Below are 16,244 nucleotides of genomic sequence, written 5' to 3'. Positions count from 1 at the left end.
GTTGTCAATTCCTGAGTTTCCATGCTATTGACTGTACAGTGGGTGGGTGAACAATGGATAACAAACTCCCTAATATTTCTTTTACACCTCATCGAGCTCAAATGGTAGATTTAAGAAACTTTTGCATCAGAGGTTGAGCCTTGTGCACTAGGAGTAGTTGGATGCTGAAGTCAGTGAACCCCATCGGAATTTCCAATTATCCAAAGATTGTGCTCATACACTTCCTGTTCAAAAACCATTGGCTTGATTATAACTGCATCATCTTTCTACACAGATGTGCTGGTCCGGCCATTCTGACTTTACCTTCAGTGGGTTGTAGAGGTGCACATTTTCCACACTGTGGCATTTGTACAGGTTATCTTTTTTCCAAACATTATTACATTTTTGATTGATTTGTCAATCCATTTGGGTGCATGTTGTATAATCTGTGCTTGCTCATCCTCCTTTTTTTACTTGATCCTTTATTTTGAATATGAAGCTTTGTATTGATATGCCACCTATCCTCTAAGATTCATTTACTGTATTCAGAAATGATATGGATTGTCTGACTGTGTCAAATGCACTGGATTCTGAGGCAGAACTCTAATTATTTATATCCCAAGATTGAAGCACTCGTCTATCAATTCTAACCTGTTACCAGGGCTGAACATTTACTTTTGATTCAAACGTGTCGGCCATTGTCAGTCTTTGTTATGCTATTAAGTTCTGAGCACCAACAGCCAGAGACAATTGATGTTACATCTACACCTTGCCTCACCTTGCAGATTTTCAATTATGGCTTCAAAGCATCTGTCGGAGAGAAATAACCCTTTATTTATTGCAGCAGAAAGCAGTATTATGTTGAGCAGGCTTTCTAAAAAAAAAAAATACAAATCTGATTCATGTATACATCGTTTGAGCTTGAATGTTCCAATGCACACGCAACATTAGTACTGAAAAGGTCAGGTCTTTTTATGTGATTTATTGCTGTGGGTCCACAGATATGGCAGTGCAGCATTTTAAGGCACAGAGTTAATGCAATGTTTATCAAAACCCCAAATATCAATTTTCCAACAGAAACAGCAGATTTATTTCTCTATCGTCAAATTCTTTCATTCCTTTCTCCATTATGCCTTGTTCCGTTCATTCTATAAGGTCAGCTGTTACTTAGTTGAAAATGTTCTCTGAGTCAGAAGGTAATGGGTTCAAGGATGTAGAATCATAGAATGGTTATAGCATAAAAGGAGGCCTTTCAGCCTGCTATGTCAGTGCCAGCTGTCTCTAAGGTCAATTCGCCAACTTCCAGTTCCTTGTGGTCATGCAATTTTTTCCTGTTCAGATAATGATCCAATTCTCTTTTAAAAACCATGATTGAATCTGCCTCCACCACAATCTCAGGCAGTGTATCCCAGATCCTAACCACCCACTGCTTAAAAAAAAAGTATTCCTCAAGTCAACATTGCTCCTTTTCAATCATCATAAATTGGTGTCCTCTGGTTCATAAGATTACAAGAAATAGGAGCATGAGTAGGCTATTCAGCCCCTCGATTCTGCTCTACCATTCAACAAGATCATGGCTTGATCTGATTGTAATCTTAACACCACTTTCCTGCCTGTCCCCCGTAACCCTTAACTCCCTTGTTCGTCAAAAATCTGTCTAACCCAGCGTTGAATGTGTTCACAGCCACTGAAAATGCCTGCTTCCAACAAAGTGCTTCCAGTATCTGGCTATTAACAAAGTTGTGGGATAAACTACCTTGTGCACTGGGACAAGTTACACAAGTCACATATTAGGTTTTGGATTTGCTGTGGGACAGAGTGAAAGCGTAGGACTGGGCGCCTTGGCTGGCGTCTTCACTATTTCAGAAGGTTTGAACAGTTTCAAGTGAAACTGAGATGAGATCAGAATTGGCAGTATAACATTTCACTGGGCCATGCCAGTTCCTTCATAGCTTCAGTAGCCTTTACTTTGAATTTCCATTTAATAAGTGGGCCTGAACTTCCTTGGAATGGCTGTCAGGGTTAGTTTGCCATGCTGCTCCTAGATTTTTACCTGAATTATCTTCCCAATCTGTCTTGCCCAACTTTCTGACTCAGGTCGGTTGAAATCCAGGCAGCTTGCCGATCCCCCCAGGACCCAATGTCAAAGAGCAGCTCTGTGGGAGGGAAGGGGGCCACGCCCCCTTTACAGCAGTAGCTGCCATAAACCAGGGAAGTTAAAGGTCACTTAACGATAAAAGGTCCTTAACAGGCCAGGGAAAGGGTAAATGTCTAAGGTAAGTGGCTAGGATTTGGAGGGTGGCGTGGGGGGGGGAGGCAGAGGTCGGGTGGGGTGGTGGAGGATGTCGGAGGCCCGGGGGGGTCAGTTGAGGGTTAGGGAGGAGGGGGACGTCAGGGTGGTGGATGGGGCTGGTTAGGGGGAAGAGGTTGGAGCGAGAGGTCGGGCCTCGGGTCGGGTCAGGTCAGGTTGGGACTTGGGCCGGGGTGGGTGTCAGGTCTTGGGAGGGTTGAGTTGGGCCTGGAGGAGGAGATGGGTGTCGAGTCAGGTTGGGCCTGGGAGCAGGTGTTGTGGGGAAAAAGTCCCTGTGGGGGTTGGGGGGGATCCTGTGGTGGGGAGGTGTGTAGTTGGGAGTTGGGGGGAGCATCCTTGAGCAGGAGTAGTTGGGGGGTGTGGGGGGAGTTCTGTGGGTCTGCGTGATACCCAGAAAGAGGTTTTAATTCTTCTAACTTTTTCTGGGTAACTATTGATGTAACTCTGTCGGAACCATCCAAACTTTGCAATTTAAATTGCATTTTCGGATGGTTCATGGTGCAGGGCATTTGCCAAGGGGAAGTTTGCACTTCTGGGAAGTTGCCATGCAAACCTTACCTGGGAACTTCCAAAGCAGGTTCCCCAGTGCATCATTGGGCTACCCCCGCCCAATACGACACCCTGGAGCTCGGACATTCCAGCCCTGACCAGTTAGCCGTATTTCACTAAGAACTTGGCAGCCATCGGAAGAGGCTTTCATCCCATGTATCTGTGCTTGATGTTACCTCAAATATCTAAGATACAAAGACAGTATTCCTTATTATTGTAATATTACATTTTTAACAGAATTATTGTTAATCATTGATTGTAGGTTTGTAAGGGTATTCAGGGACATAAAATCAAGGCATATAGATAAACTTAAGATACAGAGTAGTCGTGATCTAATTAAATGGCAGTAGGTAGGAATTCACCAATGTTCCTTAGACAGCACCTTCCAAATCCACAGTCACTACTACCTAGAAGGACAAGGGCAGCAGATAGATGGAAATACCACCGCTTGGAAGTTCCCCTCCAAGTCCCTCATCATCCTGACTTGGAAATATATCGCCGTTCCTTCACTGTCGCTGGGTCAAAATCCTGGAACTCCCTCCCTAACAGCATTGTAGCAGTTCAAGAAGGCAGCTCACCCACACCTTCTCAAGGGCAACTAGAGATGGACAATAAACGCTGGCCCAGCCAGCGAAGCCCACACCCCTTGAATGAATAAAACAAATGGTGCTTGAGGGGCTGAATTGGATTCCTCCATTCTATTGAACAGGTATACATTGGGACAACAGGCACTGTCATGCTCCCCTGCTGATCATCTTTACAGAAGACCTTGATATTTCATTTGGATTCTTTACTTGGCTCTTTTTCTTTAAGATGATCATAAGCTGGTCTTTGGCCACTTGCTCTGTTCTTTTTTCTTGAAGTGTATTGAACTATTTTTTTCCAGCATCTACAATTCTTCCAGTGCATTGACCCGTGAAAGCTTCCATCAATGCTGCAGTCATTTTGCTTTCTGGTCTTGGTGTCTATATTGTTCACAAACCCCTTTGCTTCTATATTTTACCCAACTGATAATGGAATATTATTGGGTCAATTCATGGACAAACTATTCAACCATATTCATGTTCCATAAAAATGTTGCATTATGATATTTCAATTTGTATCTGCTCCCAGTTGTGTGACATCTGCATATATTCCTGGTTTGGAATAATTAATATATTTTCAACATTTGCCTCTGCTTTTTCATCACAGTGCTATAAAAACCTTATGGTTTGTGTTTGTTTCTAATTTGCATCCTCAGCAGCTTGCTGAGAATTCCTCGCCATATCTGCCCGATTTTTAATAAATGACACTGCGTCTTCTGGTGAGCTCCATTAATGTAAGGCTGAAGGGGGCACCCGTCAAAAGTTCCTCACCAATTGCCAATAGGTAATCTCGAATTTGTGAGAATACAGGATATGGATAAAGAGTTAGTTGCAGTTTTAAAAAAAAAAAATCCGAAGGCTGGAATTTTCCAGCCTCATTGGCATTGGGTGCCATGGCAGGGTTGGGGGGGGGGTTGGTTTGGTTGGCAATATGATGAGAAGACTAAAAATTGGTTTTATGCCATCGTGAGACCAGTTTGCGATCGTCTGCTCCACCTGTCAATGGTGGGCTGAGCTTTCCACCTCCACACATCGAGAATCGAATTCCGATACCTTAGCATTTCATTATAAGTCCGGCTCGCTGGAATCACCCCCCACCGTGCTGGATCATCCAGGCACGCGTTTCACAACAGCTCATAAACAACGTGCACCTGGTGGGCTGCGCTTTGCTCAGAACTTCGAGGCTTGTTTACCTACTTTGCTTCGGGCAGCACTTGTGGTCTTTCATGCCAGGATTCGCAGGCAGCACCACATTACTTTTAGGGGGGACTCCTGAGCATGTCTTTCCCTATCAGATCAGCCGTAAGGCAGGGGTGGTGTTTCAATGGCTGCAAGGCTAGGGCTTGCTTGGGGAAGGGGAGAAGTGGCCTTAGGCAAGGGAAGAGGCTGCAGGATGATGGCTGTGCTGGGAAGGGGGGGGTCTCCCAGGGTGTGTGTGGGAGGCACATGTTGATCTGTGCAAGTGGCCTCAAGGTGGTGAGGGCTGAGGAGGCAGTCTCCAGAGGAGATGAGGCCGGGTGGACATGTGAGGGTGTGTGAGAGTGAGTGAGTGGTGATGTCCCTCGAGCTGGCAGTGAGTGAGATACCAGTGAATGTGTGATGGGCTTGTGAGTGTGAGAGTTTAGAGTGATAAGATGGTTGACTTACCCTGGCGGTACGGATGAGATCATTCATCCTCTTTCTGCACTGGAGGGCTGACCTCTTGTGGGCAGCATTGGCACTGACCACCTCTACCACTGCCTCCCAAGTAAGAGTGGTGAGACTGCTGGGCCTCCTGCAGCAAAGGCAGGGGTAGAGGACATCACAGTGGGCTTCCACGGCACCCAGAAGGCATCCCATGGATGTGTCACCAAATTGGGGTATTTGCACTCTTCTTGGTTTTTGTGGTCATGTCTTCACTGGAGCAATCCTAGGCTGCAAGCATTGAGAAGTATGTGTGTGGCTGCAGTTTAAATATGGTGCCCTGGTTGATGCAGCGGTGAGGTAATGGTATGGCAGGCAAATCAGAGGCCCCCTGCCTAGAGACGGCATGTTTCCTGTGGTTGCATAATTAATGAGTGAGAATGGGATGATCTGGAGTGAAAACCTGCTATTGTGGCTGATGGGTAAAATAACTTCTTTCCTGCCCACTACCACACTTTGTGTAAATCTGGGATGATTCCGCCCTAAGTACTTGTTAAAGATGAGAGCTTGGGTTGGGGCAGGGGAGTACTGAGTAGAGTACCCCAGGGATTGTATTGTGGCACTAGTGTTTCTAATTTACAATGGCTTGGATTCACTTCATATTGGCCAAATTTACAGATGACACCAAATGAAGAGAAACAGTGGATTCTGAGAAGGTATCTTGGAAATTACAAAATGAGTTGCACAAAATATGAACATTGGCAGAACAATGGTATATAAAATTTAATACAAATGCATGTCAAGCATTTCTTTTAGGAATGAAAGATGAGTAATGAGTTCATCTACAATGCTGTTGAATTAGCCAAGGATGAAGTTGAAAAAAACAAGGAGTTTTAGTAGACTAAAAGCTCAGAAGCCTAACAACACAGAGCAGCAATCACCAAAACCAATAGCATATTAAACTGAATAGCCAAAACTACAGACTGCAAGTCAGACAAGGTCTCACTGCTTTGGTCAGACTACAGCTTGTGCATTGTGTCCAAACCTGATCATGAAGTAGAGAAGATCGATGAGTGAAGAGTTTGAAGCATTGCAGAAAGAGCCATGGGGTTGATCTTAGTGTCAGTGGTTTGAGGAGCCTGAGCCATCTGAGTCTGGCAAAGAGGTCATTGAGAGGTGGACTTACTGCTAACAAATAGAAAGGATAAGGTTAATCTCCAATAGTAATTTTAAATTAAACTGTGGGAGAAGGATAAAGAGACCAGTAAAGGGAAATTTTATGACTGATGGTATTAATTTTTTTTCTTCAAACTCAGTGATTAATACATGGAAAGAATTCCTGGAAAGACTCTTGGAGATGAAATCCCTGGAATCATTTAAGAACCAATTGAATGATGCAATGGACGCTTTAGAGTAATTCTGATTGGATGAATTAAGATGGGCTGAATGGTCTTCCTCATAACTGTGCCATTTTGTGCATTTAAGTGCTACATTCCATTTGTTAGTTGTTCTCTTACAACCTGTTATGGAGGTAACACTGCCAGCACCCAGAAGCTACACAGGAATTGAACATTTTATATACATTCAAATTATTTAATTGATTTGCATTTTGATTGGGCCTAAATATATAATACTCTCCCTGCTGGCTGCCAAGGATCTATTATGTTTAAGCACTTAATACCATTAGTACTCTGCTATACCTGCTGTGTAGAATGATACTGACATAATCAGTGATTCATACACTCAACAGAAATAAATTTGAATTGTTCATTTGTTTGAGAGAAAGCTTAGATTTAATTCTGTATATTTATCCAACAACATATTTGAAAATCTGAAGCATGTGGTGTCAATACATCTTTGTGAATAAATGATGGCACCAAATCAACTCTGCAAGAAAAGATAACAAAAAGAGGAATGCCCTGCAAATCTGTGACCCTTCGCATGCACTCCCACTGCAGTTTCAGAAGAGTTGCAACCCCAGGTGGGACCCTGCCAGGTGGGGTCTATATTATTGTTGTGTTGGTTTGGAGTAGCTTCAATACCTCCCAAAGACTGGCAGCTGCAAACACTAGATGTTTGTAACATATTTACACTTACAAAAATGCTCCCTTACACTGGCTTCTTTCCGTGTTGCTTTCTCCTAGACTCTCAGATCATATGAATATTGGTCACTTCCACCTATATCATATCAGACCTTTTGTGAGACTTGGTCTAACATGTTCCATTATACAACAGGCCCAGATTTTCAATAGTGTTTCTGGGAGGATTTTTTGGGGTTAGACCTTCTGTCTACCTTAAACAAATGGGAAGGGCGGGGTGGGTCGATGGAGTAAGTGGTATAAAGACTTCCAATATTGGAAGTTCCTGATATTTCAGCTCTCAGATAGATATGGTTCAGGGTCATTGGAGGGACATCATGACAAATTAGTAGAGTAACCTGGGACTCATCTGGGGACTCCACAAGGGGTTCAGGCCACAATCCTAGCTGAAGAGTGCTATTGGGGGTATGTTCCAGATGTTTCTCAGGCAGGACCCAGTGCGGTCCACACTTTGTCTGGACATGTGCCTGAGATGTGCTCCTCAGTGACACTGAGCATAATTTTATGCCAGTGTGATTTTTATGTTCCCACAGAAGTCAATGGAGTTTAGAATGGCTTGCCGCATTTAAGGCCCCACCCCCACTGCAACAGGGCTGTAAAATTCCAGCCACGGTGTCTTCAATTGCAATGGAAATTTAAGGACCACTCATGACCCCACAGAATTCAGTGCTAAGGACCTGGTGTGTCTCCCACTCTCGCTCCTGCTCCACCACCACCACCACCATCCCATCCATCCCCAATCTGTGGACTTTTGCAGCCAAAGTGAGGAGCAGTAAAGTGTGAGATTGGTATTTACCTGACTGTGCAGTAAACTGCTAATTTTGAGCAGGTTGGTCAGGAATGTCTAAAATGCACTGTACACTTGGCTGAAAACTCATTTTCTTCACTTTCTGGGCCTTGTGAAATGAAGGCATTAACGTTACTTTTATTATTGTGGTTTTCAGTATATTTCTGAGTGTTGCAGCAAGTCTCAGAGCTTCAGCCATGAACTCATCATCTTGGCTACGAAAGTGACAACCACATTTATGATAAACTATTATAACAATGAAATACATACATTTTTAAAAATAAAATTATGGGTTGTATTCACCCCCACCACTCCCCCCACCCCCCGCCCCGTCCGGTGGGGGGGTAAAGTTGATGGGTGGTGCGTACGGGTGCACTTCCGATCAGTGCCCGTGATCGGAGGTGTACCACCATTTTACGTGGGCAGGCCAACTAAGACCTGTCCAGTGTGACGTCCACACACAAGTGCTGAGCGCTCCCTGTGTGTCGGGGGGGGGGGAGGATCCCAAAATTGAAAGTGCGCTGTTTCGTGCATGCGCACAAAAGAGTGCACTCATCTCCCTGAGGCTAAGTGCAGCCTCAGGGAGATCGGCTCTAAATGTAAAAAACCTAAAAATAGAAAAATAAAATTTCCCTTACATGTCCCCTCAGGTGACAATGTTACATGAGTTGGAACATGCCCATAATTTTTACAAAAACTTTATTAAAGATTTTTAAAACCTACATGAGATGGGGTTTCATGGTTTTTCTAGTTCCTGCCGGGGATCCTGGCCGACCCACCAGCCTTAAGGTTGGACGGGCAGGTCCTTTAATTACTTAATTGATCCTGTCAATGGCCTGAATTGGCCATTGACAGGTCGGCGGGCGCAAGGCTGATTTTTCCTGTCCTCCTACCTTCCTGAATATTTAAGAAATATGTCGGGAGTTCCCTCCAATGTCACCACGCGTCATTTTATGCGCGGCGAGCAGGCCCCACCCCTGCACACTGACTCGGAAAATTGTGCCCTATAAGTTCATCCAGCTGTTCCATGTGTACTTAGTACACAAGTAGAATAAAAAAAACCTTTATATGTGTGTTTCAAGGACACAATTTAAAATATAGCACCGTGATTGGCTGAACTTTGGAGACTGTTGACCTCATCAAAAATCTATTAATGACATGTCCGAGCAGATGACTTGCACCAATCGTTTACTTAGTTGCCAGAACAATGGAACGCATTTTGTGTTATTCATCAACAGTAAGATGCATTCAGACAATGACCTCTATCACCAAGATCACTTTCTTCCACATTGTAACATTGCCTGGCTCCAATCATTTCTGCTGATGAAACTCTCACTCAGGTTTCTGTCACTGCTAAGCTTAATTATTCCAATTCTCTCCCGGATGGCCTCCCAACTTCCAGTTTATGAATACTTGTGCTCATCCAAAACTCTGCTGCCTGAATCTTAACTAGCACCAATCTCATTCACCCATCATTCCTATGCCCGCAGACCTACTTTGACTTTGAGTTGATGATGCCTCAATTTTAGAATCATCATTCTGGTTTACAAATCCCTTCATATATACCTGTAACCCCTCCATATCTACAACTCTCTAAGCTCTCTGTGCTCCTCCAATTGTTCAATCCTGATTTTAAGCATTCCACCGTTAGTGGTTGTGCCTTCAGTTGCCAACGCTCTAAGCTCTGGCATTCCTCCCCTGAACCTTTTCATCTTTCTATCTCTCTTTCCTCCTTTAAGACACTCCTTCAGACCTGATTAGGCATAGGTTAGTTCTCTGGAGAAAGAAGCTGTGAATATTTATAAACATATATAAACTGTACATAGTGGCAGCAGTATGTACCATCCACAAGATGCACAGCACCAGCTCGCCAAGGTTTCTTCGACAACGCCTTTCAAACCCACACCTCACCACCTATGAAGATAAGGGTTTCAGGTACATGGGAACACCATCACCTCCAAGTTCTCCTCCAAGTCACATGTCATCCCTTCTTGGGTTTGTTTCATTTCTTCATTGACACTGGGTTAAAATCCTGGAACTCACTCCCTAACAGCATAGAGGGTGCATCTTCAGCGAACAGATTACAAAGCTTTATCTCCGGGTGTGATGTCCGGTAGAAGCAAAGGTGGGAAAGGGCTCGGTAAAGGGGGTACGAAACGGCACTGGAAAGTCCTCCGAGATAATATCCAGGGAATCACTAAACCTGCCATTCGCCGCCTCGCTCGTTGTGGGGGCGTTAAGCGCATCTCCGGCCTCATTTACGAGGAAACTCGCGGGGTTCTCAAGGTTTTCCTGGAAAATATAATCCGAGACTCGGTCACCTACACGGAACATGCTAAACGCAAGACTGTTACCGCTGTGGATGTGGTCTATGCCATGAAACGCCAAGGCCGAACTCTGTATGGGTTCGGTGGTTGAGAACTGTTAACAAAAACATTTCAGTGAACAGACTGCAGCGGTTCAAGAAGAAGCTGCTCCACCACTTCTCAAGGGCAATTAGGGATGGGCAATAAATGCTGGTCTCACTATTATTGCCCATATACCATGAATGAATAAAGAAAATACATATTTCCCATTCCTGTCAGAGGATCTGACATATAATGATGACATTGTATTGCAAATACTTGACATCAATGCTGCACCAAATGATTTATGAAAGGGCTTTCTTCTACCAGCCTGCCCCAGTAGTGGAAGAAATTTGCTCTCCAAGTTCTCTCAAGAGATTGGAAAGTCTGAAATTAGCTTGAATAAAGACAAGTCAAGGAAACTGCAAATGAATTGGAGAGCTGAGGCCTGACCCAACTGTCCAAAACCATGTTATTCAGAGCTAACCTAAATCTGAATAATCGATCTGGGCCCAATGCAAAGGCTGCAAGACGTTGGGCAAAGATTGAATCGTGGAAGAAGGAAGAACAAGATAGATGAATCTCTACAAAGAGAGGACTCGAAACTGGAGAGGATAGAGTGTAATTGCAAACTCAGTCAAGAGCTCAAGTGTACAGCATGTAATCAGGGATACAGAAAATGTCATTACCAGACTACTCTCTGGAATAGGTGGGTTGTCTAATGAGGAAATGCTAGGACATGCTAGGCTTGTATCTGCTGGAGTTTAGAAGAGTGAGAGGTGACTTGATTAAAACATATAAGACCCTGCGGGGTCCTAACAGGGTGGATGCAGAAAGGATGTTTCCCTTTGTGGGAAAATCTAGAACTATGGAGCATTGTTCAAAACTAAGGATCACCCATTTAAGACAGGGATGAGAATTGTTTTTCTCTGAGGGTAGTGAGTCTTTGGAACTCTCTTCCTCAAAAGGCATTGAAAGCAGAGTCTTTGAATATTTTTAAGGCAGAGCTGATAATTTCTTGATAAGCAATAGGTGAAAGGTTATTGGGGGTAGGGGTGTATGTGAGTTGAGGTTACAATCATATCACCCATGATCTTATTAAATAGCGGAGCAGGCTTGAGGGACCAAGTGACCTACTCCTGCTTCTAATTTGTAGGTCTGATAGCATCAGTGGAGAGGAAGAAAGAGTTAACGTTTCGAGTCTGTATGACTCTTCATCAGAACATCTGATGAAGAATCCGCATGACCCTTCATCTGATGAAGAGTCACACGGACTCGAAACATTAACTCTGTATTCCTCTCCACAGATGCTGTCAGACCTGCTGAGTTTTTCCAACATCTGCAGCATTTTGCTTTTATTTTGCTCCTAATTTGTATGGATGTTCATGTGTATGTTTGTATGGGCTGTTTTGAAATAATCAGTGTACAGAGAGTGTGAAAGCACTGACAGCCACCAATTATAAATCACATGACTTGGTGTCATTCTTCCTTGCATTTTAATTATTTATGGTGACAACGTGAACAGAAACAAGATAGGTAAAGAAAAATGAGAGGTTTGTGAATTTTCAGACTAATACTGTTGCAGGTACCACTGTGATGTTACAACATATGTACTTGTGTCTACCACAATGCCCCTTGGTAGAGCCATTAGCTGTTTTCCTGTACAGCCCAGGACAGAAACAAAATTAGCAAGAAACAGCTGTTAGAGTATCTACGAGAGAGAAGAGTATCAGCTTTGAATTTTCATGACTACAGGGTCACATTTTAATGATTTGTTAGGCTTTGGATCAGTATAGAAACTGACCCTGGCAGAAGGAGCAAAAAGGTGAAAAGATGTATGTTCATTCACGTCTAGTTGTTGAAACATGAGACTGTATAGCTAGGATTAAAGAACAATATTACCTTTTAATATCTGAATGCATCTCATTCAGTTCCATTCCCAATAATTCTCAGAGGGATTAAAAAGAATCATCATAAGTTGCCATCATTGAGGAACTCATTGATGCCTTAAAATATTGCGTGCTAATTGGTCCCAGTTTTGAAATGAAATTTTAAAATTAATGGCAAATTCCTAAGCTGTGTGGATCTGAAATCATAAATGAAGCCATGCAATGGAAACAATTAAACCGCTCCATACCTCAGGCTCTCAAATTTTCTGGAGAACAGGTTTTCCTCATTTGGTGCTTCATCGTCTGGGTTTTTGCAACTATCTTTGCATCAAGAGTTTCTCTAAAACTTTTGTTGCCCCGTTTTGTTGGTCCTGTTCTGCTGAGATTCATACAGACTTATAGTTACCATCAGAAATATTTCAGCATAAAAGGACTGCATTTCTGAAGGGCACTAAGTATCATGGATTACATTCTCAGGTTGAGAAAAATCAGAAATGGTCCATAATAAACATCTGGTGACAGTGACAGTGACAGATGCCTATGGCACAATCATGAGCAGGCATTGTCAGTGATAAAGGAGTTAAAACAGATCCAGGCAAAGTCAAGGCTTTTAGCAAATTTACAAGTTGAAACTCAACCTATTTTGGCTGCATTATGAGCACGCTTTCCATGGTCTTCAGTTCCTAGAGTGGGACTTGAACACATGGCTTCTGGCTCAGAGGCAGGGACACTACCCACTGTACCACAAGTCCCCTTTCACTGTAATTAGCTTGCTGAATTATATTCAATTTTGGAAATGATCAAGTACTTATTTTTTTTCTCTCTCTATCAAACCTGAGCCTAGAATATCCATGGATCTTTAAAATGAGATGCAAGTGTGCTGGTGCAAGATTTCTATCTGTCGCCTGGCGTTCACTAGGACCCTGTCTAGTACTACAACAGGAATGTGGTCATTTGAATAATCAGAGAAGTGAACTATGCACGTAGGGGTGTGAGGGAGCCTACTGTGTTACCAGAAAGGGAGACCCTAGAGCGTTATCGACTGAAGATTACTGAAAATATTTGATCTTGTTTATTCTGCACGGAACATTTTACCAGCCAGGAGAATTTCACCTTGAGGATTTTTGTTGGTTCGCAGTGAACGTGTGCCTAGTCTCCCTGGGTCTGCAGGGCCACACATGGAGGCAATGGACCAATTTCTTTAGGAATCCTGGTAACTTCACCCCCTTCCCCCAACCCCACAGAATAAGTTGGGCAGGTAGGAGGTGTTCCTCCTCATCTAGCCACCAGTTGGAGTTTATCACATGAGCTTAGAGAAGCAGAGTGCTGGCGGATTTAGATTCTACAGAAATGTTTGACCTCTCCTCAGCAGTATTGTACCTTAGCATAACCTCCTAAGGGCCAGAATTTCTGAAGTCTCTGTACTCTGACTTATTAATGGCAAAAATAAAGTATGTTTGGGATCATGTTCAGGAAAATGTATTTGAAAAAGTTCAGAATATGTTGTCACATGGTATGTCTAGCTAATGTTTTAAAAGACAAGACAACCACAGCTGAAAGGGAATGAAGCTTGCCCAGTTGTCAAGGCAATAAGCTTTTAGCAGGTATGATTGGCTATCTAGTCTTGATTGTAGTAGAGTGGATGTATATATAAATTAAGAAATAACATCTTGAAGAAGGGTGAGCTTGTAGGTGTGTTTCTCATACCTGTTTAAGTTTTGCTTAAGTTGAAGCAGAGGGGCCGAATGGCCTTCTGCTGCTAATTTGAATGCTCGTGTGTTAAGTATTTTTATTAGATGATGACAGCAAGGGATATGGAGCCAAACAAGTACAAATGGGGTTTGAATTTTCTCGGGGGTTCTCGTGATTATCCCCCACAAATTCTTCGGCAGGGAAAGAGTGGATTCTCTAGAGAAATGGCTTGAATGGCTGAAAATAGCTGTTTGCACCATGAGGACGGGGAAACTGGAAATCCCTAGGTGGCCTTTTGATTACTACACAACTGCGTATGAAATCAATTATAAGTCACAAGCTACAAAAAGGATTTTCTTTTGGAAATATGCAATTCATACACATAATTGAGAATTTGAAGCACAAGCCTTGCTTCAAAAAGAAAGGTCACCACTAAACTACAATATAGCACAGGAGCTACTGTTGCTATTATGCTTTTTCCATGCTTCTGACAGTTCAGAAGCTGCTAAAAAAAAACGTAATATTAATATAGACTAAATAGCATAGTTAAGGAAGGTTGCATGTGAACCACCGATTGCACTTAGAAGATTTTACAATACCTTGGACACAAAAAGTGCTTCAGATGCATTTTAGAGAAGCATTTTTTAAAAGGTGAATTTTAATTTAGCATGTGCACTTTAAGAGATTCAAGCATCTTTAGGTTATTTCTGCCTCTACAATTCACTTGTCAGTTCCAGTATTGTGTTCGACATCTATTTCCCACTTTAGCAGGAAGTGTTCTCTAGGGTATGTACTCTTAACAATGTCTGTGTCTTTCATCTCAACACATTTACCATGGGGGAATGTTGCTGCCCAAATATATGTTAATCAAGAACTGTAATTTTAACAGCATCACCCTAAAAGGCAGCTTATAGCAGAAATGATTTCCCTGCACTTTAGTGCCTGGCTTAGCTGATTTGAATTGTGTCCTTGATTTTCACGCCTCTATTTCCTCATCGCTGTTGACACCCTCAATTAGTGGTAAATATGACCCACTTTGTGATGGATGTATTTTCGCAAAATCAGCAAAACTGTCAGTAAACTGTAGTAAAAGCATTGAAATATTCACTGTCTCTGTTGTAAATCTCACAATGCCAATCAGTACATGTTTGTTTCAGATTTCGCAAGTGCTGTTTATTTCCGTAGTATATATTTATCACTCCTTTGCAATTAGAATTTGACTGCCATCCACTTGTGCCTACCCAGTTATCGGCATATTTGAAAACCTGTCTGAGATTATTGCCCTTGACAGAGAATATTAGCAGAAAAGTGGTTCTGGAAGGCAGAAATTTAAGATGAGAGAAAGGATCTAGGCAATCACTCCTCCTGGAAAGGAAGATACTTTCAGGGGACATAATCAGAGTTTTCAAGAGCTCGAAGGGGGATGGACAATGTTGGTCCAGGGAACTTGTTCATTGGAAAATGTTCCAAAGCTGGCCAGATGGGAATTGAGTGCAAGAAATTCCTGCCAAAATTAGGTAAAGCTTCAATGAGGTAAATGTCAGGCAAATGGCCTTGGATGAACGGCCAGATAGTTTCTCTAATTTCATGCATGCAAATGCAATTATTGATGACCTTGCCACTGTGAAATGGGCATCCAGGTTTGCTGCTTTCACACTTGTAAATATTCAGAACTTAAAAGCAAATAGTCATGTAGAACCATGTAGAACAATAAGCTGTGATTATAGAAATCTATATAGAAACCTGCTGATAGATTTCTGGATACTAATGACATCGAGTTATATGAGGATGGTGGGGAAAAATGGCGCTGGAGGTAGCTGACCAGCCATGATCTGTTCGAATGGCAAAGCAGGCTCGATGGTCCGAATAGCTCACTCCTATGTTCCTAAGAGGATTTTGGCAGGGCTTTCTTCTTAGCATTTTTCGTACTTGTCTTCAGTTACAGATGTCTACGCCAAGGGTCTTAAAATAGCCATTTTTATGTTAGGCCATTAAGGTCTGGGCACGTGCATTCTAATTGGAATACCTTTCCATTTGCTATTTGAAGGAAGAAGCGGAAGAGAAAATGGCAGATTACTGGTGAAACCCCGAGAGTCATAGTATCTGGACCTGCTGTTATCTTTCATCTTATTTAGCTTTGGATTTGTTTTGATTTTGTTATTGGATCTCGTTCCTCATAGGTTGCATTTTATCAAAATGCCTGGGACTGAGTTGTGTTGTGTTTGAGAAGCTTATCTCCAGCACAGTTCTATCATGGGCATAACGCTTGCTGCTGTTGCCCTGAACTTCTATACCCCATCTCATTCCAGGTGCCACAGAAAATATCAGTAACATCATGCAAATGGTACCAAGCAGCTCATTAATGCAGTGCCTACTAGGGGGAGAA

The 16,244-nt window shown here is 42.8% G+C and overlaps 1 protein-coding gene across 1 annotated transcript; it reads left to right on the top strand.

Moving 5' to 3' along the window:
• Positions 1 to 10,038: 10,038 nt before the first annotated feature.
• LOC121276086 (histone H4-like) lies at positions 10,039 to 10,350 on the top strand. Its single transcript, XM_041184024.1, has one exon. It carries the CDS (start codon positions 10,039 to 10,041, stop codon positions 10,348 to 10,350), a length of 312 nt encoding a protein of 103 aa, XP_041039958.1.
• Positions 10,351 to 16,244: the final 5,894 nt, after the last annotated feature.

Source organism: Carcharodon carcharias, chromosome 3, assembly GCF_017639515.1.
Source record: "Carcharodon carcharias isolate sCarCar2 chromosome 3, sCarCar2.pri, whole genome shotgun sequence".
NCBI classification, from domain to species: Eukaryota; Metazoa; Chordata; class Chondrichthyes; order Lamniformes; family Lamnidae; genus Carcharodon; species Carcharodon carcharias.
Note: the sequence above shows the minus strand (reverse complement) of the source record. Positions and strands in the feature narration are given on the sequence as shown.

What these genes read in the sequence shown, in the direction of transcription:
- LOC121276086 (XM_041184024.1), top strand. Translation starts at nt 10,039, where the DNA reads ATGTCCGGTAGAAGCAAAGGTGGGAAAGGGCTCGGTAAAGGGGGTACG.